We start from the raw sequence: 23,295 nt of genomic DNA, 5'->3' as shown, positions 1-23,295 counted from the left end.
GAGTCTCGGCTCTTACACCTGAGGTATTAGCTACCTCACGGACAGCCAGATGCAGAAAGTACTTCCGGGCCTGCTGCATGGACAGCATTCTTATAATTTTCGAATAAATGCCATTTCTTAGAATATTAATTCCGCTGAACAGTCCAGCACAAACACCATAGCCCATCCAGGTCAAGGTCTGCAAGTGGCACTTTGCTGAGAGGCAGCCTTGATTTTAATTTCCCGAGATTCACAATGGAAAGGCTGCCCCATGGGTGCACAGAGCCCCCGTTTTGTCTGGGTTCACAAGGTCCCCATGAGTGCCCCACAGCACTGGGACAGGCAGGGACCTGACTAGAAATTGGGACCCAAGTTCTAATCTAGATTCAGGAGTGAAGCCAGCACCTTAATCTCTGGGATTGTCCGCTCATGAGTAGAGAGATTTGGATTGTCATCTCTGAGGTGCCTTTCCCTGCTTCTAAGCCTCTAAACTTGACACTGGAATGAAGAGCAAATAAAAGTTTCTTCAAAAGCTTCTGTTCCTTTTCTGGATCATGACACAAGCTCTAACCTGCAACAGCTGAGAATGAAGACTGAATTTTCTCCGGCACAAGCTGCTGCCAAGTGATCCACACAAATGTTCTGTGGCTTAAAACAGACCATCTTTTCAAACGTCTGGCATTTTAGATACTTAAGATCTTTGTTACATGAGAGTAGTCTTTTATTAAGTTCCTCACGTTCTTGACAAGGTTCCTGGGAAAGTCATTCCAAACCAACTACTGAGTTGAAGTTTATATAAACTAAATCTTGGTATTTTTTTAGTAAGGGAACCTAAAAGGAGAATGGCACTGTATGAGTTCACTAGGGCGCTTTCACAAAGTACCACAGCACCGGGGCTTGAACCACAGATGTTTATTGTCTCAGCAGTTCTGGCGGCTAGAAGTCCCAGATCAATGGGTCGGCAGGGCTTGTTTCTGGAGGCCTCTCTGTGTCTTCACATGGTCTCCTCTGTGCCTGTGTCCCAATATCTTCTCATAAGAACACCAGGCATGTTGGATGAGGGCCTTCCCTAAAGGCCTCATTTTAACTTCATCACCCTTTTAGAGACTGCCTCCATTGGGTTAGGACTTCAACAAACACATGAATCTGGGGGAAAGTTCGGCCCATAACCACTATAGAGTTTATGACTTTTCTTTTTCACATGCCTTGACATAAATATCTATAGTAGGTTTTAACATTGAGAATTTAAAAACCAAAAGACAGCGCCATGCCACGTGCACAGAGCACAGAACTGATGTGCAAGGAAAGCCCATGTCTGATGAGGCGCCACACCTGTTACGGTCTGTTGAGACTTTCAGAGGCTTTGCAGCAGTTTCAGGTGGAGAATGGTGATAAATGGTCAAGTCCAGACAGCAGGGAAGTTTTGAGTAGTTTTTGTTTCAGAAACAAAAGCCAGCATCTTCCTGAATGGCTGTCTGCCTAGCACTTTGTGGATGGATACACCAGAAGATGACGCACCTAACTCGCCCAGAAGCAAACCTGCCCCCCTCCACCCTCAAAACAGTCTCTCAAGGCCCCAGTCCCCCAGCCACCGCATCAGAGGCACCTGGGGTGGCAGGTGTGAACGCAGGTCTTTGCATCCTTCCTCAGCTCAGTGAACCCAGCCCTGGGCCTGGGAACCTGCACTCTAACAAGCACCCACCTACCTGCCCCCTCGAGTCTGGGGGTCTCAGCCCAGAGAGCTATAAGCTGCCATCTCTGCACCCACAAGAAAGGCCACGGTTGTCCAAGCTGCAAAAGCACACCTTTATTTCAGACAAGTGCAATTCGGTACAGGCAGGAGGGTACTCTGTACACACTCATGGTCTGTATCCTCTTACACCCATTTGGCAGGTCCCTGAAAGCCTGGCACATCGTTCAGCTAAAAATCACATGAAAGGTCCCTAGGGAATCTGATCTAATGGTTTGCCCCAAACAACAGCTTTTCTCTACATTAATAAAATCAGCACCTGCTGACAGGGGAACACAATGCAAACCTGACAGTGGTCTTCATTAACAAGCAAGACTACACTAATGCTTTCAAGCATAAAGGTTAACTGTGAATGTAGAGAGCCTAATTTGATTGTTATCAGCCACCAAGAACTCAAAGAGGAAAGCAAGGTCACTATGGAAGTTACGCTCTTCCTGGAAATTCACTACAACCTGCCAGAGCAAGAGTCCAAGACACTGGAGGGACAGCCATGCTGATCAGAGGGCTCTGCTCACGTGGAGACCCCACGGCTGCGTCTTCTCCAGCTGTGTCCTTCCCTGAGGTCCATTCCGCTGGCTTCACGGCAACTTGGTCCTCTGGTCTCAAGGCGACCATTTGGGAGACTTCTGGTTAAGAATCCATCCTTGCTGAACCCAAGAGTAGCATGCCCTGCCCCAGATTTAGGTGTTCTCCTGGTACGAAGGCCATTCTGTAGGTTGCATGTATACACATATAAGTATCAGCCCCTACGGGAGACAAAGCTTCCTTCCTCTTTAGCAGAAGAGCGCACGGCCGCGCTGCTTTGGCTAGCTCTTTTTCCTGTGTTCCCTCATGTGCGCAGCAATCAAACCAGCTATTTCTGCATTCTTCTTGTTCTGGCCAAAATAATCTAGAAACTCACCATCTGGTCCAATCAAGTACATTATGATTGTATGATCCACCTGCAGAGAAAAGGGGGGAAGGAGAGGATGACAAAAAGTTCACCAAAATAAGCTGCTTATTTTACTGAATAAATGCTACAGGATAAGAGACTTCACATTACTAGTTAAGCAACCTTTGTAGCATCTATTATTTATGGAACAGGCCTGAGTCTATTATACTAAATACACAGCAACGAATTATCTAAAATCTTTCCAGAAATTTGCCGACTATTGCCTGACACATCAGCTAGAACTTGGAATTCTTTTGGTTCAATCCTTAACACACTCATCCACACAATTTCTGAGAAAAGAATGCACTTCTAAGAAATGGCCACTGCCAGCCTTCATTAAACAGCCAATGCTTGGGGAACAGCAAAGCCTGCTTGGGAAGAGCCTACATTTATGACTAAAATATTTCATCTGATCCCTTAACCATATTATAAAGAGATACCGCACGGGATTAAAAGTGTTGGTGAAAAATACTTTCTTTATTAAGTTCTAGGGTATATTCTTTTATGTTTTAGGAAGAACTGGTGATCATTCAACAGGCTAAATTCTGCTTACCATGTTATATTACAAACAAAAACAGAAAAGTAACCACTAAATATATAATATATAAATTCTAATACAGTATTTAGTCCTCATATTAGTGATTCAAATGGAAACATGACAACGAGTGTTGTCCTCCCCTAAGAACAATCCTACTACGCTGAACAATCCTACCTGAAGCACATCACCCAGAAGTTCCTCAGGAGCCGTAAGTGCTACACCCCCAAGGAGTTACCTTAAATCCATTATCCACTTTCATGGCAAAGTTCTTAAAGTGTTCCTAGCTCCACCTAAAGTTTAGACTAGCCATCAATTTTTTTTACTTATATGCTTCCACAAATCCAATTTTAAATGAGTTGAAGACATGGCACTTAGAATCCTTGGAATTTATTCCAGGCTTGATTGCTGTTTGGCAAAACAAAAAGAAAGACAGGAATGCGATCATACATACCAAGCTGGAGACACCCCAAATATACCCAGACACACGATGTGTCTGTTAGATTACCGTGCTTTTATACACACACATTCATAGAGAGTACATGGAAAGAGCCACTTGCTTATTTACATAAGAAAAGAATGTAGACCCAGAGGGCTCAGACAGTTGGTGATCTTGAGGAGGCTGGGAGTAATTCACTGCGGGAGGACAGGGAACCCGCGTTTCTCCAATTGTCTGACAGTCAGAACTAGGTCTCCAGGTGTCTCTTAAAGCCCTACTCCACAGCTTACACCTCTCTTTCTCCCCATTTCTTCCTCTTTCCTATTCTGTCTATTCTCTCTCCCCCTTAAAAGACCAGAATTTCAGCATGTGTTGGGCTTATTTTATGAGTGTTCTTCACATAAATTACTTTCTAATACATAATAAAAAAATTGTTCTACTCAAACTGTCAAACTTGTCAGTGGTCACGTCTCAGTGTTCACTTGGATTGTGGGCAGAGCAAATCATATGTAAATAAGAATGGAAGAATACACAGTAAATGTATACAATGAAGTCTTCCACTCCCTCCAGACTCCCAGAGTCCCTCAGTTCTCCTCAGAGGGCACCACTACCACCAGTTCCTGCTGTTACTCTTCGAGAGAAACCCTCTGCGTCTATTAGTGTGTCGACAACCACCTATTTCTTTTTAGACAGAATTAACAACACACTATACTTGTTTTCTCACTTAGCAATATACTGGACGTTGTTCTGTATCAGTACATATATAGTAGCCTTTTAAAGAATGGTTGCTTGGTTTCCAGTCTTTTTTACAAACAATGCTATAGGTTATCTCTGTAAGACAAATTCCAAAAAATGAGGTCTCTAACCTAAAAAGTATTCCACTTTAAATGCTGATGATACTGACAAACAGCCTTCTTATGAGGGCGTATCAGTTTAATTCCCATCAACAATGCATGGAAGTGCCAGCTCGTCCAATTTCACTCCAACACTGCAGCATTTTCTCTTTTCCTAAATTAGATTTTGACAGTATCTTTGGCCTTTCTGATCTAACAGGTGAAAAATGGCATCACATTATACAGTTCACATTTCTTTTATTGTGAATAAAACAGAACATCTTTTCTTAGGTGTGAAAGCTATTTGTATTCTTTTGCAAGAGTATTTCCTAATTTTTAGAAAATAATGTAATACTATACATATAACGCAATGATGTGCACATTTAGCTTTCAGTGGAATTCTAAACGCTTGTAACCTGCGTTACATATACTATAGGTCAGAGGATGCCACTCGTATTCAAAGCCAGAAGCTCACCTCTGTTGCTATCGAGATTAAGAAAACTTCATTCCTTTATATCTCAACCTTTAAGGTACTCCCTCATTCCCTTCATGTCCTTAAATCTTAAGAGAAGTTTCCCATACCATGTTGCGGATTAAAATCTGTAACCTCAAAGGACAGAAGTCATACTAATGAAAAACCCAAGAAACTGGAGAGTGTCTCCCCCTACTGGTTGATTTGGCAAATGTACAGCAGTGAACTCACTGATTCTTATCAAACGTCACATTCTTATGGCAGTAGACCAGTATTTACTTGTCAAAATGGGGTCTGGGATGGGTTCTAGAGGATCCAAGAATCTCTGTAAGACGTATATATTTACATCTTGATTTTTAAGACTAAAAAACTTAATATCCATATTCTGGATTATCTGCATGGCTACCTTAGAGTGCAAATCTCAGTGCCCAAACCTTATGTGATTTATGTTTATGAGTTCACTGGCACCTCGCCGTATACACACGTAGGCTACACAATGAAAGGTTTCAAAGTAATTTAAATAAAAAACCACGAGGGGCGGCTGACTATAGAGGTGGGTGTCTCAAATCACATTCCTGTGGTGAGCAGCGCTTCGGTTTCAGCCAAGTATCTCTTACTACGTTAACTGAATGTTTTACTTGTTTTTTTTTTTTTTTTTCTTTTTTTTTGGCGGTACGCGGGCCTCTCACTGTTGCGGCCTCTCCCATTGCGGAGCACAGGCTCCGGACGCGTAGGCTCAGCGGCCATGGCTCACGGGACCAGCCGCTCCGCGGTATGTGGGATCTTCCCGGACCGGGGCACGAACCCGTGTCCCCTGCATCGGCAGGCGGGCTCTCAACCACTGCGCCACCAGGGAAGCCCATGTTTTACTTGTTTATAAGTTGTTTCCTCTAATTTGTAAAATTAATTTTAACTCTAGAATTATGAGCTATAAGCAACAAGACTAAAGGGTGTTACCTAGTTTACAACTGTACATATGTAAACAATTTAATAAAACTATTCAGCACTGGAAGTCAGACTGACTAGCTCAACTGCTCCCACTATCATCATAAGTTAAACCTCAAAACCAGTCAATACAACTCTTTCATAGGAAGAGTAACGAATTCTGAAAAGCTCTTGTTTCTCCACAGCTTCCTTTCTGCTCTCCTCTCATTCTTCTCATGCTGCTGGTGTGACAAGAGGAAACCACAGTAGGGTCCCTCTACTTTCCTTAAACTTAGGGTGTAAGAAGAAAATGCTAATTTTTCTTGTCTTTTTCTCCCATGAACCCAAGTTTCCCTAAGTCTATGAGGCACCACAACTAGAAAATGTGTGGGCTTAAGGCAAAGGGACCAGAAACGTGCTTTTAATTTAGGCCAAAGGCTACAGTGCTGGGACTTCCCTGGGGGCGCAGTGGTTGGGACTCTGTGCTCCCAGTGCATGGGGCCTGGGTTCGATCCCTGGTCAGGGAACTAGATCCCACATGCGTGCCGCAACTAAAAGTTCGCATGCCACAACTAAGAAGCCCGCCTGCCGCAACTAAGACCCAGCACAACCAAATAAATAAATAAATAAAACATTAAAAAAAAAAAAGCTACAGGGGCACATGTGCTCCAGGTTCAAAAGTGGTGAGGAAATCACAGTGGGCCATAGAGACAAAGCACCACAGTGGGATGTCCCCTCTGCATGTCACTCTTGGGAGCTGGCCATGGCGTTGCGGGAAGAGCAACGACTCAGGATCCTGACCATCTTTCTTCCTACAAAACCAGCTCTGCGGCTGGAAAGGTTCTTATGATTAATCACTTTGTCTAACCAATACTATAGAGAAACTAGAGCATGACAACTGAGGAAAAAACCTGAAATGATACTAAAATACAATGTCAACTCTTCATGTGATAGGGAAAAACGTCCACACTGAGAAGGAAACTGGGTGCGTAGGGGTGGCGCTTATGCTTCACTGTGAAACCACTGACTAGAACAGGAACAAGGTGACCCAGGACTCCTGGGCAGTGCTGATGAACGTGAAGACGGCTCTTTAATGTAAGAGCTATAGAAGAACAACCTGATAGAATTTGTTCTTCATCATTAAAAAAACTTCATTAAGTTTTTAATTAATTAAAAAAATTAATTAATTAATCCTAATTATGTAGAGCATAATAGCTGCAAATGCAACTAAACAGAAAATTATGCAAACGCATAGTTGGTATGAAAAGAAATCTTATGGGAAGTCTAGTTGCCTATGGCTTTCTTTTCTCTTGCTTTTCAGAATTCTTACTCACTCAACCCAAAAACGCAGTTCCCTACGGCCTAACACTACTTCTCAAAAGGAGTATATTTCTTATACCTCTTCATTGAGGGCAGAGAGAACCAATACGATGTTTATCAACTAAAATGAGCTTTGCCCCAAACGATTATATTATATTATATTGAATCTAAGATATCCCTGATTTTATATTGCTCTATAATTTTATGTGCCACTAGAAAAGCAGGCAATTAAACTCTAAGAACAATGAATATAAATTAAACAATCATCCTTCAAAAAATATATATACTTCTTCTATCCTTTCAAACATCCCTAATTATTAAGGAATTTGCTATGATCTCAGATTATCTTTCGTTTTAATTTCATTTTTAAAGCCAGTCATCACGGAAAGCTATGTGAATGTCTGGGACCTGGGAGCCTGTCCAGGTGTTGAAAGCTGTGCATTTGCTTACTATGTAGTCCTCGTCTTCATCCTTGGGGCCAGGGCTGTAATACACTCTGAATGCTCTGGCCACTTGATCGATCTCTTCTTTTGTGCCAGTTAAGCCAATCAGTTTGGGAGAAAATTCTAAATAAAAAAATGAGAAAGACAGTGAAAAAGAAGCAAGCGAAACAACCATCCCTACACTTCAAAAAACAGTATCCGTTATACAGCAGCCCTACTGCCACTTTCTTCCTGTGAGTCCCTAAACATTTCTTCATGTTTCAAGGAAAAACAAATTCGCATAGAACAAATGAAAATTCTCCTCTGTAATATATGTTACATTCACCAAGATAGATCACACTGGAATTAAACTAGAAATCAATGGCAGAAAGATATCTGGAAAATCCCCAAACGCATGGAAATTAAACACACTTCTAAATAACACATGAGCCAAAGAAGAAATCTCAAGAGAAATTTTAAAAATATCTTGAATAAAATAAAAATGGAAACACAACTTATTGAATCCATATAGTAGAAAAGAAGATCTAAAATCAATAATATAAGTTTCCACCTTAGGATCTAGAAAAAGAGCAAATTAAATCCAGAGTATGCAGAAGAAGAGAGTTAGAGCAGAAATCAATGAAACTTAAAACAGGCTATTAATAGAGAAGAGCAATGAAACCAAAAGTTGGTTTTTGGTAATATATAAGTCAAATCCTTTCATGACTAGTAAAGAGCTGGAGGGAATATATTCTAATTATTTAAATCACAATTTTTGTTAATTTAGTGGTTCTTAAATATTTAGGTGTAGTTCTGAGATATGCTGAAGTTTGAAGATGCTATTATGAATCAAGCGCGACAGTTTTCCATTGTATCATATGAGAAAACAGTTTGCCTGACAATTAGTTCATACCAATCAAAATACCCGTATCTCATTTTCTAACATAAAACCTCACAGCATGCACTTGCTATTAAGTTTTTGGAATTCATGTAAGTAAGCTGGGGAAGTCACTTAAAAGACCTGGATTCATCAGACTACTGAGCCGAGTCCAACATTTAGCAGCAGTACCTTCTTCCAAAGGTAGAGGTAGCCTATTTTTATTCTTTGGACTAACTCATTCTAAATTGGAAAACTGCTCAGGTGCTGAAAAAGCAAGGTGGCTTGTTCTTCTTCCCTACGCTCTGACTAAATGAAGAGAAGGTGAGTGAAGCCTGAATTAGTTGCACATCCAAACCTTTTCAAAAAATTGTTGAAATTGCAGTTAATTTTCTGAATACCAACTTAAATATTTAAAAATCCCCCCCAAATGCAACTAGAAATGATCATATCATCAATCACTGTATGTACCTGCTGATGAAGAATATTACTGTAAGGTTTTGGTATTTCCATTAAGTACGGCAACTCAAATGTCTACTCATTTGGGGATTATCTAAGGTTTGGTTAATATGTGATAATAAACAATTGCCAACACACATTTAAATTGGAGATCATTTATCACCCAATGAGTTATACCTGCTTTAGAAAATAACGATGCTATTGCTCAAGTTTCTGACATACCTGTAAACTGTGGACATAAATTCTGCTTATATATAATAAAAACTCTACAACTTCAACGAGAAAACAAACCCTTGTAACCTTGGGTTAGGCAAAGATCTCTCATATATGAAACCAAAAAAATTATCTATAAAAGAACAAGCTAATAAACTGAACTTCATCAAAATGGAAACTGCTCTTCAAAAGCCATGGCTGACATGACAAGCCATAGACCAGGAGGAAATATTTGCAAATCATACACCTGATAAAAGACTTGTATCAGGACTATAAATGATAAATAAATAAGTAAAAATAAACAGCCCCATAAAAATGAGTAAAAGATGTGGAGACGCTTTACCAAAGAAGACATACAGATGGCAAATAATGGCATGAAAAGATGCTTAATGTTAAAAGTTATTAAGGGAAACGCATTAATAAAACCACAATGAGATACCACTAAGCACCTACTGAAGTGGCTAAAATTAAAAAGACTGGCCCTACTAAGTGTGCGAGGATGTGGAGGAGCTGGAGCTCTCACACTGCCAGCGCAAGTGTAAAAACGTACCGCCACTTCCGAAAAAAGTGGCAGTTTCTTAAAAAGTTAAACATTCACCTATCATATGACCCAGCCACTCCACTCGCAGGTATTTACTCAAGAGAAATGAAAGCGTGTGTCCACACAAAGACGTACATGTACATGAGTGCTCAGCAGCTTTATCTGTAATAGCCAAAGACTGGAATGTCCATCAATGGGATACTACTCAGCAATAAAAATGAACTGTTGACACACGCTACAACATGGATGAATCTCAACAGAATAACACTGAAGGAAGTCATTAAAAAGAAAGAGCATATACTGTATAATTCCATTTACATAAACTTCTAAAAATGCAAACTAATCTATATTGATGGAAAGCAGATCAGTGGTTGCCTGGAGACACGAGGTGGGTGCAGAGGAGGGACATGAAGGAGGAATTAGCAAGGGACATGGAAGCTGCTGGGGGTGATGGATATGTTCACTCTGACTGTGGTGATGGTTTCCCAGGTGCACACATGTGTCAAAAGGTAACACACTGTGCACCTTAAGTATGTACTCTTTTTATATGGCAACTATTTCTCAATACATGAGTTAAATAATAAAATATACAGGTCTTACATAAGACACATTTTAAAATAACTCAAAGTTTTAGTGGATATGCATTAGAAGGTATCATACAATAAAAATAAATAGAAAACTATTCATTAGTCCTTCTGACCAGTAGCTTAAATCAATTCCACCATAATTAAAATGGAAATTCCTGATTTTTAAGCACGCATGTTCCACACACTAGTACAACAACAAAACCTGTCTGATCAGATTTTTATTCTCATCACTTTTTTCAGCTTAAGAAACTTGAATTCAGAGAAATTACCCAAGCTCACAAGAACCTAAACATTCACCCTTAATTCTAGCATAATTTATAGTCTTTAAAAGTACCTTTTAGGGCTTTCCTGGTGGCACAGTGGTTGAGAATCTGCCTGCTAATGCAGGGGACATGGGTTCGAGCCCTGGTCTGGGAGGATCCCACATGCCGCGGAGCAACTAGGCCCGTGAGCCACAATTACTGAGACTGCGCGTCTGGAGCCTGTGCTCCGCAACAAGAGAGGCCACGATAGTGAGGCCCGCGCACCGCGATGAAGAGTGGCCCCCGCTTGCCACAACTAGAGAAAGCCCTCGCACAGAAACGGGAGCCAACACAGCCATAAATAAATAAATAAATAAACAAATAAATAAAATTTGAAAAAAAAAGAAAAAAGGCAAAATTCCTTAAAAAAAAGTACCTTCTAATAGTTTTTAAGTGCATGTTGAGATGTCTGAATTGAAATTCTTCCTTAAAATGGTTATGTGTTTATCATTAATATTTTAGATTTATAAAATATACACTATGAATTCAAAATGTGCTTATATTTCATAATTTTTCTTTAATCTCCCAATGAACATATTCCCAGAATGTCTGTCTGTCCTAATTTTACAAAGGGAAGAGTAAGGTAATCAGAAGCAATGTGTCCCCTCAATTCAAGGGTCTCTTTACTTTGTTGATATATGAAGTTCAATCTTTCCTCTGTGACAAAATAAAGAGCCCTGCACCAGGAACTGAGAGGCCTCTTCCTTATTTATTTACTTACCGGCCTCAGTCACAATTCTGAGACTCTTTTCATCCACCTATAAAACTGGTGACAGTACCATATATCCCCCGTATCTTACAAAGCATTCCAAGGTCCAAATAAGCTGATCTTTCAAAAACTGTAAGAGCTAAACACATGTAAACCATTGTGAATAAACACACCTTTTACATAATTTGCGATGGCTTCTTTTGTGTCCCTCTCCGGGTCAATAGTGATGAAAAGTGGAGTTAAATCTGGCAGAGTTGGAATACTATCTGAAAGAAAGTTCTCATTAATCAGTATTCACATTTTAAGGGAAAAGAAAAACAGCAATTACAGCAGCGTGTAGGGAGTGCTACAGCAAGGTGTTAAGGCAACACAGAGGGACATCTAACACGGATGGGGAAGGGGATGGGACAGCCTCCAGGAAAGGCAGATATATATATATCTGTGGTGCAATCAGATAGATAGCCTATCAAATATCTGCACCCCTGCACACATGCTGTTACTCAGAATCACATCACGTAGATATCCTGTCTCCTAATCCAATGCAATGTTTGTAGGATTCCCCCGCCCCACCCACCATTTCTCAAGGGCAAAGAAACTATTGATAAGGACTGAATATCCTGGAACAATTCATTTTAAGAAGGATATACATCACAGACCATACCACAGATTTCCTAGTCTAACCATCAGTCACCAGGGAAAAAGCAATGGCAGTGTCAGTGATGAAAGGCTACAAAAAGAAAGGGACACAAAGCAGAGTTAAGGGAGACCCAGACCACACCAACATTTTTAAGCAACCTAACATTTAGCATCAAAACAAGCTTCCTTTGGTAAAGAATAAGGTCATGGGAATCACAGCCACTAACAAGCCTAACACTGAGATTTATGTTCTCACAAACTGAATAATTACAACCCTCCACCTAACAGTAATATAAGAATGTGAAAAGCATAGTAACATTAGGGACATCAAGTAAACACATACTTTTTTATAGCAAGAGATGGCTTTCTTACCTATTTCATCCACAACTTGAATCATTTTTTCTAGTTCTTCTGGACAGATATCAGGGCAATGAGTGAAACCAAAATAAATCAATACCCATTGACCGAGGTAGTCCTTATCAGTTTTGGGCTCGCCAGTATGAGTTGTGAGGGAAAATGGGCCCCCAAGTAAAGGCTTTCCGATGCTTCGCTGCCGTTCCTTCTCCAGCTCTTAAACACACACGAACACACACCGAAGGGGAAAAAAAAAGTCAATCTAACCACAGGTACTCAAATGCCTGATCTATGGTTCATTCTATACTACTGACTGAGGGCACAAAATATGGAAGAAATAGCCTCAGTTTTCAAGAAGCTTAAAAAATCTTTTAAATAAGCATAAAACAATAAAATAAAATCAAACGCTATTGTATATAGTAAGGACTACAAGAAAAGAAAGTGGTAAAACTATTTTCTTCCTCCTCCAGAACAATTCAGTCCTTAGCCATCAGGTGTGGCCACGATGGGGGTGAGGGCAGGGCAGAGCAGAATGTCTGAGCCCAAGTGGGCGAGGTGGGTGGCCTGGCAGTGGGTGTCTGAGCCTGAATGTGCTGAGAAGGGCAGCTGTGTGAGGAGAGGACAGCAGCGATGGGAGCTCAGTTACACACAGGGGCTTGACCAAATAAGTAAATACATTAAAGAGCTATGGATGAAAAAGGAGTTAGATCGATGGAAGGAGAGAAAACTAGAATGAACGCTGAAGTATTGGAAAGAAATGGGAGGTACAATACAAACTTATAGTTTCAATATATATAGATACAGAAATAAGTATAGATGTAAATAAGCACATCTCTCTCCTAGCTCTGTCCACTGAAAGGACCCAGGGGTGGATACACCCCAATAGCAATGAGCTCATATCCTGACTTCTAATATCCTCCACTAAAAGGAAATGAGGCTTTTTAGAGAAACGGCTGATACCAGGACTGGGGCAGAGAAAGTACACAAACCTAGAACATCCTTCTATGTCAGAATTAAGGAAGAACCCAAAGCACATAGGAGGCATGTCAAAAGGAAACAGAAGCCTGTGTCGAAGGGGCTCCCACTGACCAATATGGGACGATGTGAGCGTCAAACCAAAGAGAATGATGGATTACAACTCACTGGCTTGCTAGGAAATCATGAATCACACTGATATAAATAAATGAATTGAGAGTTTGATGGGGAACAGAATATTTACATGTATAAATACATAATATTTACATGTGTAAATGTACATCACAAAATACACATTAATTACATTTCCAGTAGAGAAGCCTGACAGACACCACCTTAAACAAGTGATCAAACTGAACTTAAATCAGTAATGGGACAAACTGAAATCATATGACACCTGACTAAATGCAATGAGAACACAGCGTCCTGAATCTAACCATGAGAAAACATCAGACAAACCCAAACGAAGGGACAGTCTACAAAATAACTGGCCTGTAATCTTCCAAGCTGTCAAGGTCATGAGAGTCCGGTAAAGGTTGAAAAACTGTTACAAACTGAAGGAGACCAAAGAAAAAACTAGGTATGAGGTGTGGCTCTGAACTGGATCTTTCTGCTATAAAAGGAGGGCATCAGTTGGGACTTCCCTGGCAGTCCAGTGGTTAAGACTCTGTGCTTGTACGGTGGGGGGCATGGGTTCAATCCCTGGTTGGGGAACTAAGATCCTGCATGCCACAAGGCACAGCCAAAAAAATTAAAAATAAGTAAAATAAAGGAGGGCATCAGTTGCACAGCTTGAATGAGGTCTGAAGATTGAACGGTGTTAACATATTGATGTTAATTTTCTGATTTTGATGGCTGCATTGTGGTTATGTTGGAGAATGTCCTTGTTTGTAGAAAATACACAAAGTATTGGGAGATGGTGAAGCATCATGTCAGCAAATACTCTCAAACAACTTAGGCACACTTTTTTTTTTCAAAGAAGATGTTGGGGGTAGGAGTTTATTAATTAATTAATTAATTATTTGGCTGTGCTGGGTCTTCGTTTCTGCGCAAGGGCTTTCTCTAGTTGTAGCAAGCGGGCGCCACTCTTCATCGTGGTGCGCGGGCCTCTCACTATGGTGGCCTCTCTTGTTGCGGAGCACAGGCTCCAGATGCGCAGGCTCAGTAGTTGTGGCTCACGGGCCTAGTTGTGCCGCGACATGTTAGATCTTCCCAGACCAGGGCTCGAACCCATGTCCCCTGCATTAGCAGGCAGATTCTCAACCACTGAGCCACCAGGGAAGCCCCAAGGCACACTTTTAATACTGTTTCATAATACAAGTTTTTATAAAACAAAATTATTAACTAAAGGTGAAATTCCAAACTAAAGTCATAAGAAGCTTGGTTTTTTCTACAATCGTCTCTACCATTACTTTCCTAGTTTGTCAGGTCTGTTTCATTTTGAAATTGAAGGAACTTAACTGTTTATTAAAATATGAAAATCATATCAATAAAACACTGCTTGCTACACAAAAGAAATATACCTGTATATCAATATGGATCTTATATTCCTAAAGTTCTAAAGCCTATGAATTTTCACTCCCAGCTGTAAACATTATCCTTTATATAATGTCATCAAAAGAGACTCTCTAAAGAATCAAAACAGAGTAAGTGATACTTTAAAGGTTTACTGGAAACTTCTAAAACAAATCTTAAAAGTCCTGAAATATTCACTAAAATATAAAGTTCTTGTAAACAGTTTCTAAACACTCTGAGTGTTAGTCCAGAGCCATTCCTTGCGGTGAAATTCCCTCTGGCCTGGCAGAACCTCATCTAGTGAATCCTTCACTTCTGTGTCTGTTTCACTGTCATGGGCGCCTCAGTGGCTGGACTGCACCTTAGTCATCTTTGCACCCTCTAGACTTCTTACTATCTACATCCAGATCTGTCCACAATAAGTCTTTTCACGTGGTTAGACAGTGGTGCCCTGAACACAAAAGACAGTGGAAAAACAGGTGAAATCCAAATAAAGTTTGTAGGTTAGGGAACAGTACTGTATGAACTTTAATTTCTCACTTTTGATAAATTAGCCATAGTTATACAAGATATTAACATTAGAGGAAGAAAGGGAAAGATACATGGAAACTGTCATTTTTACAACTCTTCTGTAAACCTAAAATTATTTCTAGATAAAAAGCTTAAAAACAACAATGACAAAAAGATGACAGTCCACAGCCAGGAAGGATTTTATTCAGCGCTGACCAGATGATATCTACTTACTCTCTGTCTTTTCTTTCTTGAAGTACTTCATCCCAGCCAGTAAAACTCCTCCAATAGCAAATGTGATGGCTAAGGACTTCCAGGAAACAGGCTACTGGGGCAGAGATTTCAAAAATAAAAATACTAAAAAGATGAAAACAATTAATCACACTAAACTTATTACAGTATTTTTGAAGATACCTACACACAGGCCTCGATCTTGTTAAACGGACAGCATGTTTCACGTTATTTTGGGATGAGAAAATACTGAAAGTTTCTGGGGATGCAGTTGCATCTGGGCTCCTAACACAATTACAAAGGCACTTTTTTCCAAGGGAAGGTTCCCTAAGTCGATTTCTTTTCATGTGGAAAAAAAGACCCAAGGCTCAAGCACCATGATTGTTACCACGTGTGACCCAGATCCCACCTGCTGATTTAAAAACCAGTTAATCACCTGCTTGTGCTGATACTGAGAATACATAGAAATAAACCAAATAAATTTAGGAGGTTAACCTAACTCTGGCTTCCAAAAGTAACAAAGCCGAAGTAGAAGACAGCTAAAAGTGGAACGTCTTGCAAACTGCATCATTATTTCTTTGTACTTTTTCCAAGTCCCAAGATAAAATAACTCATTAACCTTCCCCCAGCTCCGAAGACCACTTCTCTTGCCTATCACTAGAGCCTAATGGCTCTTAAGTTCTTTTGGGGTCAGAACTAGAACCCGGGAGAAACCAAAGAAAAAAGGCATATCCAGCACGCCACTATGACCCACATGTGCTCAATTTCAGCATATACACACCAGACCTCCGAAGGGAGAGCCAAGTGATAAATAATAAAAATGCTCTGACGCGCTTCAATCTTGGGAAACTTAAGGTTGAGACCCAGCCCCCACGGTTAGAACACCTGAAACTTATTTTCTTGGCGCAAAAGCTAACTAAAATCCAAGCCCGGGTATCTAACCACGTGGAGAGGGTGTCGGTTCTGAGGTTCTCTTTACCGCTGAGGGTCCGTGCAAACCGGAGGAAAATGCGGGATGCGATTCTGTGACCCAGGGAGGTCAACCGGCGGAGTGGAGGACAACTTGAGGCCGAGTGGTTTCTGAGGTTATGACCCAGTGGGGTAGGAAGGGCGCGCAGGGTTGACTGGCGAGCAAAGGCAGGGCTCCAGGTGTGCACTCACCCGGGGCTGCGAGGGGCGCGTGGGGTCTCCGCCGCCCTTCGGCTCCGGTCCTGACGACCCGGGCGGGGGCTGCCTCGCCGTGCTGAGGAGCCGGCAGCGCAGGCAGCTGCCAACGAGCCCCGAGGCCCGCCACGCCTCCTCTGGCGGCGCGCGGAGCCGCCCCAGCATGACCTTCGCGGTCCCCTCCCCGGGGCCCCAAACCCCGAGGCCGCGAGGCAAGAGAAACCAAAGTTTGCTACTCGGAAGCCGCATTATCCGGCCGGGCGCACGCAACAAGCCCGCCATGAGCTCGAGAGACCGCGCCTCCTTTGCCCCGCCCCTCGACTTCCGGCACCGTTTCCGCTTCCTCCGAAAGTGAGGGAGAGCCGCTCTTTCCTCTGCGCTCGATGGTGACGCGGTCGGCTAGCCGGTAGTCTGGGAGCCCTTCGCTGCGGAGTCGGCGCGCGGTAGGTGGTTCCTCGCGGCTGGAGGCGGGGCGGGGTGGGCCGGGCTGGGCTGAGGCCTACGCGGGCGGGCGGCAGGGCCCTCGGGAGCTGGCAGGGCCCGGAGGAGCGGGCCGCACCGGGGATCGGGCTGCGCGGCGGGAGCTGGGCCGGGAGGCCTGAGTGGAGCTCAGGGGCCCGGGGCTTCGGCGACCGCAGCCTCTCCTCCCCCACCGGGTGCCCCCAGCCTCGGAAAAGAGAAAACGGCGTCCGGAGACGGCCGGGACCGGGCAGTCTCCGTCCTCAGCCTGGAGGCCGGTCCTTGACTGCTTTACACCCCTAACGTAGAAGCGGACCCATTGCGCTTGAAATAATGTGCGACTTTTTTTTTTTTTTTTTTTTTTTTTTGCGGTACGCGGGCCTCTAACTGTTGTGGTCTCTCCCGTTGCGGAGCACAGGCTCCGGACGCGCAGGCTCAGCGGCCATGGCTCACGGGCCCAGCCGCTCCGCGGCATGTGGCATCTTCCCCGACCAGGGCACGAACCCGCGTTCCCTGCATCGGCAGGCGGACTCTCAACCACTGCGCCACCAGGGAAGCCTTGTGCGACTTTTTAAACACATTTGCTGATTAGGATATTTGAGCGGTTAGGGTGACAAGGACTAGTCAAGTATGACTGAACTGCCTGGGATTTATATTCGCAGGGTATAAGGAACCTGAATAGAAATACCGGCACTGTACGGAGTGGTGTCTCTCCTGCGTCATGTCCCAGCCCATGACTTGGGCTCCCTGGGCCCTAGGATTTCTACAAGCCTGTATTTACGCAAGCCCCCTGTTAACGAGGCGGAGAGTGTTCGTAGGTTGACTTTTCATTCCTTGCGAAAGTTTAACTCGCGTTCATTCTGTCTTGCCTTTGTTTTTGTCTCAGCATCTGCAGTCTTAATCTCTCTCCTCCCCGCCTCCGTGCAGATGTGCAAAATACAAAAAAAGGAGGAAAAAAAAAAGCCTTCTAACGTTCTTAACTTTGGATCCCACTCTCGCGGGGCCTTTTTCAGGGCGTCCGCTGAGCAGAAGCATCCGATGCCTGGTGATGGTGGCCCCGGGGCGGGGTAATTTTTTATGAACTGGCATCATCAGCCAGTGTTCTCCTCTGCTCGCCCACCAGGAGGTTTGTAGTAGTCTGTAATTACCTGTGTTTCTTGATTCCTGAATTGAGCTGGACTTCTCTGGAATATCGGCTCAAAGTAAATGTTCAGCACTTCAAATCATTTTTAATCAAACTGATTTTTCTGTCTTGAACTTGCCCATGCTTCAGATCTTCTCCCCCGCCCCCACCTTATTTCACTGTGTTTGTTTCTCCAGGGAGAAGGTAGTCCTCAAATTGACAAAAAGACACAAAAGTACCCTGCTTATTCAGGCAGTGCGTGTGTAAAATTATTGTTCACCTCTTTGCTCAGTTGTAGGTTAATTGATCAGACAGCCGTCAGATACATTAAAATTGAATTCAAGATTTTTTTTCAGCTGGTCTGTTAATTTTTATTTTCCAGAGTGATTCTTTTAATAGCTGGACCCTTTATTTGTTTACCAAAGCATTTTTATACAACTTCTTCATATTAAATTTATAATGCTAAATAAAATACTAGCTTCTAAAACAGTTCCTGGCTGAAAGTAGGTGTTTTATAGCTGTACATTGGATGAATTGCTAACACCTCTGAGCCTGACTTCATGCACCTGTAAAACGTTAGTGTTAAAAGATACCTAAAACACTGTCTAGTGTACACCTGTCACTTGTGAGAGGAAAATCAGAATGGTGTTGGTATTGCTAAGAGAGCTCACTGAAATGGAGTCGGGAGGCCCTTGAGGATGTGTGACTTAGGCATGTCTCAGCCTGGATGGAATCTGACCTTTGACCATTTATTGTCCTAATGAAGTCATCCAGAACATGTGCTGGAAACTCACGATACCTAGCGGACCCCTAGTCTGGAATAATTCGTGATTCCTTAAAGACAAATATTTCTTGACTTGTGTCAGAGTCAATCACGGTTCTCAACAGGCAGCTAACTCTGTGGCTTTTCGTATTTATGAGCCCCTGACTCTTTCTCTTCCCCAGAACACTCTCAGTTCTACCTGAATCTGTGTCTCCCAAATTGCAGTTCTTAAGACCCCAAATAAATTCATTTCTTACTTGTAGCCTCCTGCATTGTGTTTTGTTTGACACACTTTTATTACTCCTCTTAAACCACCAAGATCACAAACGAGTTTTTTTTCTTTTTTTCCCCAATTTAGATACTTTCCTTGAACGAGACAGGATGTAGATACTATCATCTGGTATTTTTTCTATCAACAGTGACAAGGCTGATCAAATTTTGTGCTTGACATAACCTTAGGCTGTTTGACTAGGACAGCTAGGCCTAACTTCCCGGCCCTGTAGTTCACTTGCTTCATCTCAGGTGCAGATCTCCGCCCTCGCCCTGCGTGTCTAGCCACAAACATTTCCTGCCTCACCTTGCCTGTTATTGCTGTATCTAGCACAGTGAATTTCAAGGCTATCCCCCCCCCACTTCTTTTTCCACAGCTACCTAGCCCACGTGGGTCTATGTATAAAAACTTGGCTCACGGGCTTCCCTGGTGGCGCAGTGGTTGAGGGTCCGCCTGCTGATGCAGGGGACACGGGTTCGTGCCCTGGTCCGGGAAGATCCCACATGGTGCGGAGCGGCTGGGCCCGTGAGCCATGACCGCTGAGCCTGCACGTCCGGAGCCTGTGCTCCGCAACGGGAGAGGCCACAGCAGTGAGAGGTCCGCGTACCGCAAAAAAAAAAAAAAAAAAAAAACTTGGCTCACGCATCCCTTCCCTGAGATGCTTCTGGCTTAGGCTTCGAGCATCTCTTTATGGCAGTAGTTCCCCTTAAGTGTCTCTCCTTAGTAAAGTCTAGGCTTGTCACATTTTTTTCCTTTGACAGTAGTTTGAAGGGCTGTCTTTCTTCACATCCTCACCATAGATTCTTGAGGGCTTTCTACAAGGACCTTCAGCCTTCTGCCAGTCTTAATTATCATAGAAGTTTTTTATATCATCTTGTAGCAAGTTTTCAGCAAGTAAGCATCCCTGGGCATTTCCTTCTATTCTTGAAAATCATTGGTGCCTAAGGTGGTTTTCGCAGAATGCTGACTGCTTATCCTGCACCATGAATTTTTGTAGGACCTTTTTTGAGGAAATCTTGTTAAGTTTTCTGCATTATTCTGGTCTATAAAAAGTTGGGGTAGTTTCATTTATCTTGAGGTTCACTAGGCAGATATATAATTAAAAAATAATTTTCTTGGGCTTCCCCGGTGGCACAGTGGTTGGGAGTCCACCTGCCGATGCAGGGGACGCGGGTTCGTGCCCTGGTCCGGGAAGATCCCACATGCCGCGGAGTGGCTGGGCCTGTGAGCCATGGCCGCTGAGCCTGCGTGTCCGGAGCCTGTGCTCCGCAACGGGAGAGTCCACAACAGTGAGAGGCCCACGTACCGCAAAAAAAAAAAAAAATAATAATAATAATTTTCTTAACACGTATAGAGTGCTTTATGGTTTACAAAGTAGACCACTGTGCATTAGAGCTCAGTTGAATCTCACAAGTGATGAGGGTTATTTTGCTCTAAGAAACTGGAACTGCAATCAGTTCTAGGTTTTCAGCTTCACAGCTTCCAGCAGTTCATCATAATACCCCTTAACTAAAACTTAGATAACTTAGCATATGTAAATGGTGCAGGCAAAACTTCCAGAACCAAGTTCACTAGAAACTTGCTATTTTGCTGTCTTTTCAAAAGCAAATTATTTTCTTAGATCTTCTAATTCTTCCAGACTTCATTTTTCCCTAAACTTTAGAATGCTTTTAAAAACTTTATATTATAGACATTTAAAAACATGCATAAAAGTAGAGAGAATAAACCTCATGTACCCATTTTAGCTTTAACAATTATTCTCTACTCATCTACTTGTTTGTGTGTATTTGGTGAAGGATGGGGAGTATTTTGAAAAAGTTCTATGGCACTGGAATGCTTGTTACTTCTAAGTCTCCCCACTGGAGGTGTCTTTGAGTTGTTGATCTCTCTGTCCACCAGGATCAGTCTTTCTGAGCTCCCTGGCATCTCCCTGAACCATAAAACAAAAGACTCTAAATGAGCCAGAAGAGTCAATTCCCGGCCCACTTGGTTCTTTTTTGCCCTGACTCACTCACTGTTGATTCCAATTGTCTTTCCGTGAATGTGGTCTTGTCCTCCCTTATCTCTTATCTTTTCTTTAACAGATCATGGTATAAATTTAAGTTTCTGTTTTACAAAATAATTTCTGTGTTTAATAAAATGCATATTTTTTTCTATCCTTAGCCTTATCTTTGAAAGCTATATGTAATGAGCATTTGGAATCTCTTTTCTACCCTAGAACACATTACTGCTTTGAAGTATGTGGCCCTTGCTGGTTCTCTTCACATTACTTGACTTTCTTTAAAAAGCTGGCAAATCTTCAGATACCCTGGAGTTTCCCTAAACTAAACTATGTTCCAGTGGAAGGTGCATCTGATAGGGCTTTTGGTATCGCATGACAGAAACCTTAAAGCCAGTTCACTTTGGCTTTACTCAGAGGAGATTTTGTTGGCTGATAAAACTAAATGACCAAGAATAGTTCTAGCAGGAACAGGTGGATCCAAGTGTTCAACTAGTGTTTCCAGGACTTGACTTCCTTCCATCGGTCACATTGCTTCCTTCTAGGTTGGGTTTCTTCTCAGTTAACTTTTCCCTAGCAGCTCCAGTCTTAGTTATCAGTTTTAGCAGAAGTAGTTCCAGTAGTTTTGCTAGTAGTTCTAGTGAAAGTCCCAGGGCTCATGCTTATTGATCTCACTGACCAGAGGGAAACTGGGCTTTTAGAGGCCAGGCCTGGGTCCTGGGTCTGCCCCTCTCCAGGCGGGAGGTTGAGGTTAAACCACACAGACTGAGAGTGAGAGTGGGTAGGTGCCTAAACAGACATTGGGATGCTGTGACCAGAACAGGAAATGAATGCTGGGTCGGCAGTGACAGGTGTCTACTGGACAAGATCAAATTAATTGGGACAAAATACCCTCTAGGAGATGTACAGTACATATTGTTACCCTAAAGGCGCTGAGTTTAAAGGTAAAAACAAACAAGCAGGGGATAAAAGCATTCCCAGAAACCATTTTCTCTTAAACTCTGGTGATAACGTTCCAATGATAACACTTGCTAAATTATCTTCTGGTTTGATTCTCTTATTAATCTATACTTGGAATCCCAAATATTTGAAGCCTTAAAAGACTAGGGGTTTTCAGCTTAAATGAGTTTTGTATTTATTTTAATTGTATCTCACCTTTCAAATCAGATTATCTCATCTATACTATCCCTCGTACATATTAACTGAGTTGGTATTTAGTGGGGTTTTCAGATGGGACTGCAGGAAGAAATGAACAACAACAACAAAAAAGTATAAGAACACCAAGGAATTTTTCAGGGTTTCCATCATTTTTTCTGGTTCTGTTTTACCTGTTTTGGGGCTCATTCTACCCAACCAGATTAAGGAAGGAATTTAGCTCATAATTGGGTAGATCACATAGAAAGTGTGTCATTATTGACAAACAGTTTAGACCAAAAAGAGACCCTTAATTCTCAAAAGTGTCAAATAGAAATCTGGCCCTTGTTGCTGATTGTGGAGTTGTCACCTCCACCTCATAGGAGCACTCTGACAGGATTTCACATGTCTGTAGAGTGTTAAAAAGAACTCAGTAGGAATATTCAGCAAATGACTGGAGACCAGGAGTCTGAAAGTAATTTTAGAAACTACAAGTGAATTTTTAGAAACAACTAGGTTTTAATAACCTAGACACCACAACACAATTTATTACTGTAGTTTTTATAACAAGAATAGTTGATAATTTAGGGTCCTAGCCTTTTATTTTAATCCTTAGTGTTCTTGGCACTTTTAAGAGATTACAAATGATTATAAATTTAGATTGTAAACAATCTAATAAAGTAATAGCTTTTTAAAGTCTAAATCCCTAGCATTTGTGGTCCACTGAGGAAGAGATCATGTATGAGAAAAAAAGAATACATATTTCCTGTTTTGTTTAGAGAGAAGGGGAATGTGTTATTCAGGTTTTAAAAAGCTGGTACAAATTTGAATCCAACTTTTGAAGAACCAGGCATCACTACTCACAGAA

The 23,295-nt window shown here is 42.1% G+C and overlaps 2 protein-coding genes across 2 annotated transcripts in view; one reads left to right on the top strand and one right to left on the bottom strand.

The window, feature by feature from the left end:
• Positions 1 to 1,790: 1,790 nt before the first annotated feature.
• On the bottom strand, positions 1,791 to 16,963 carry SCO1 (synthesis of cytochrome C oxidase 1). Its single transcript, XM_082679100.1, has 6 exons — positions 16,676 to 16,963; positions 15,518 to 15,608; positions 12,302 to 12,499; positions 11,467 to 11,559; positions 7,634 to 7,749; positions 1,791 to 2,670 (listed from the first exon to the last, which is right to left on the bottom strand). Exons 1-6 carry the CDS (start codon positions 16,958 to 16,960, stop codon positions 2,536 to 2,538), a joined length of 918 nt encoding a protein of 305 aa, XP_082535226.1. The 5' UTR covers positions 16,961 to 16,963; the 3' UTR covers positions 1,791 to 2,535.
• A 102-nt stretch (positions 16,964 to 17,065) lies between these two features.
• Positions 17,066 to 23,295, top strand: part of ADPRM (ADP-ribose/CDP-alcohol diphosphatase, manganese dependent) — a 12,521-nt gene continuing 6,291 nt past the window's right edge. Inside the window, exon 1 of the mRNA XM_082679247.1 lies at positions 17,066 to 17,121. The gene's annotated coding sequence lies outside the window, so the exon portion shown is untranslated. The remainder of the gene's footprint in view (positions 17,122 to 23,295) is intronic.

This window comes from Grampus griseus, assembly GCF_964374135.1.
Source record: "Grampus griseus genome assembly, chromosome: 20".
NCBI lineage: Eukaryota > Metazoa > Chordata > Mammalia > Artiodactyla > Delphinidae > Grampus > Grampus griseus.
This window is presented reverse-complemented; position numbering and strand designations above follow the sequence as displayed.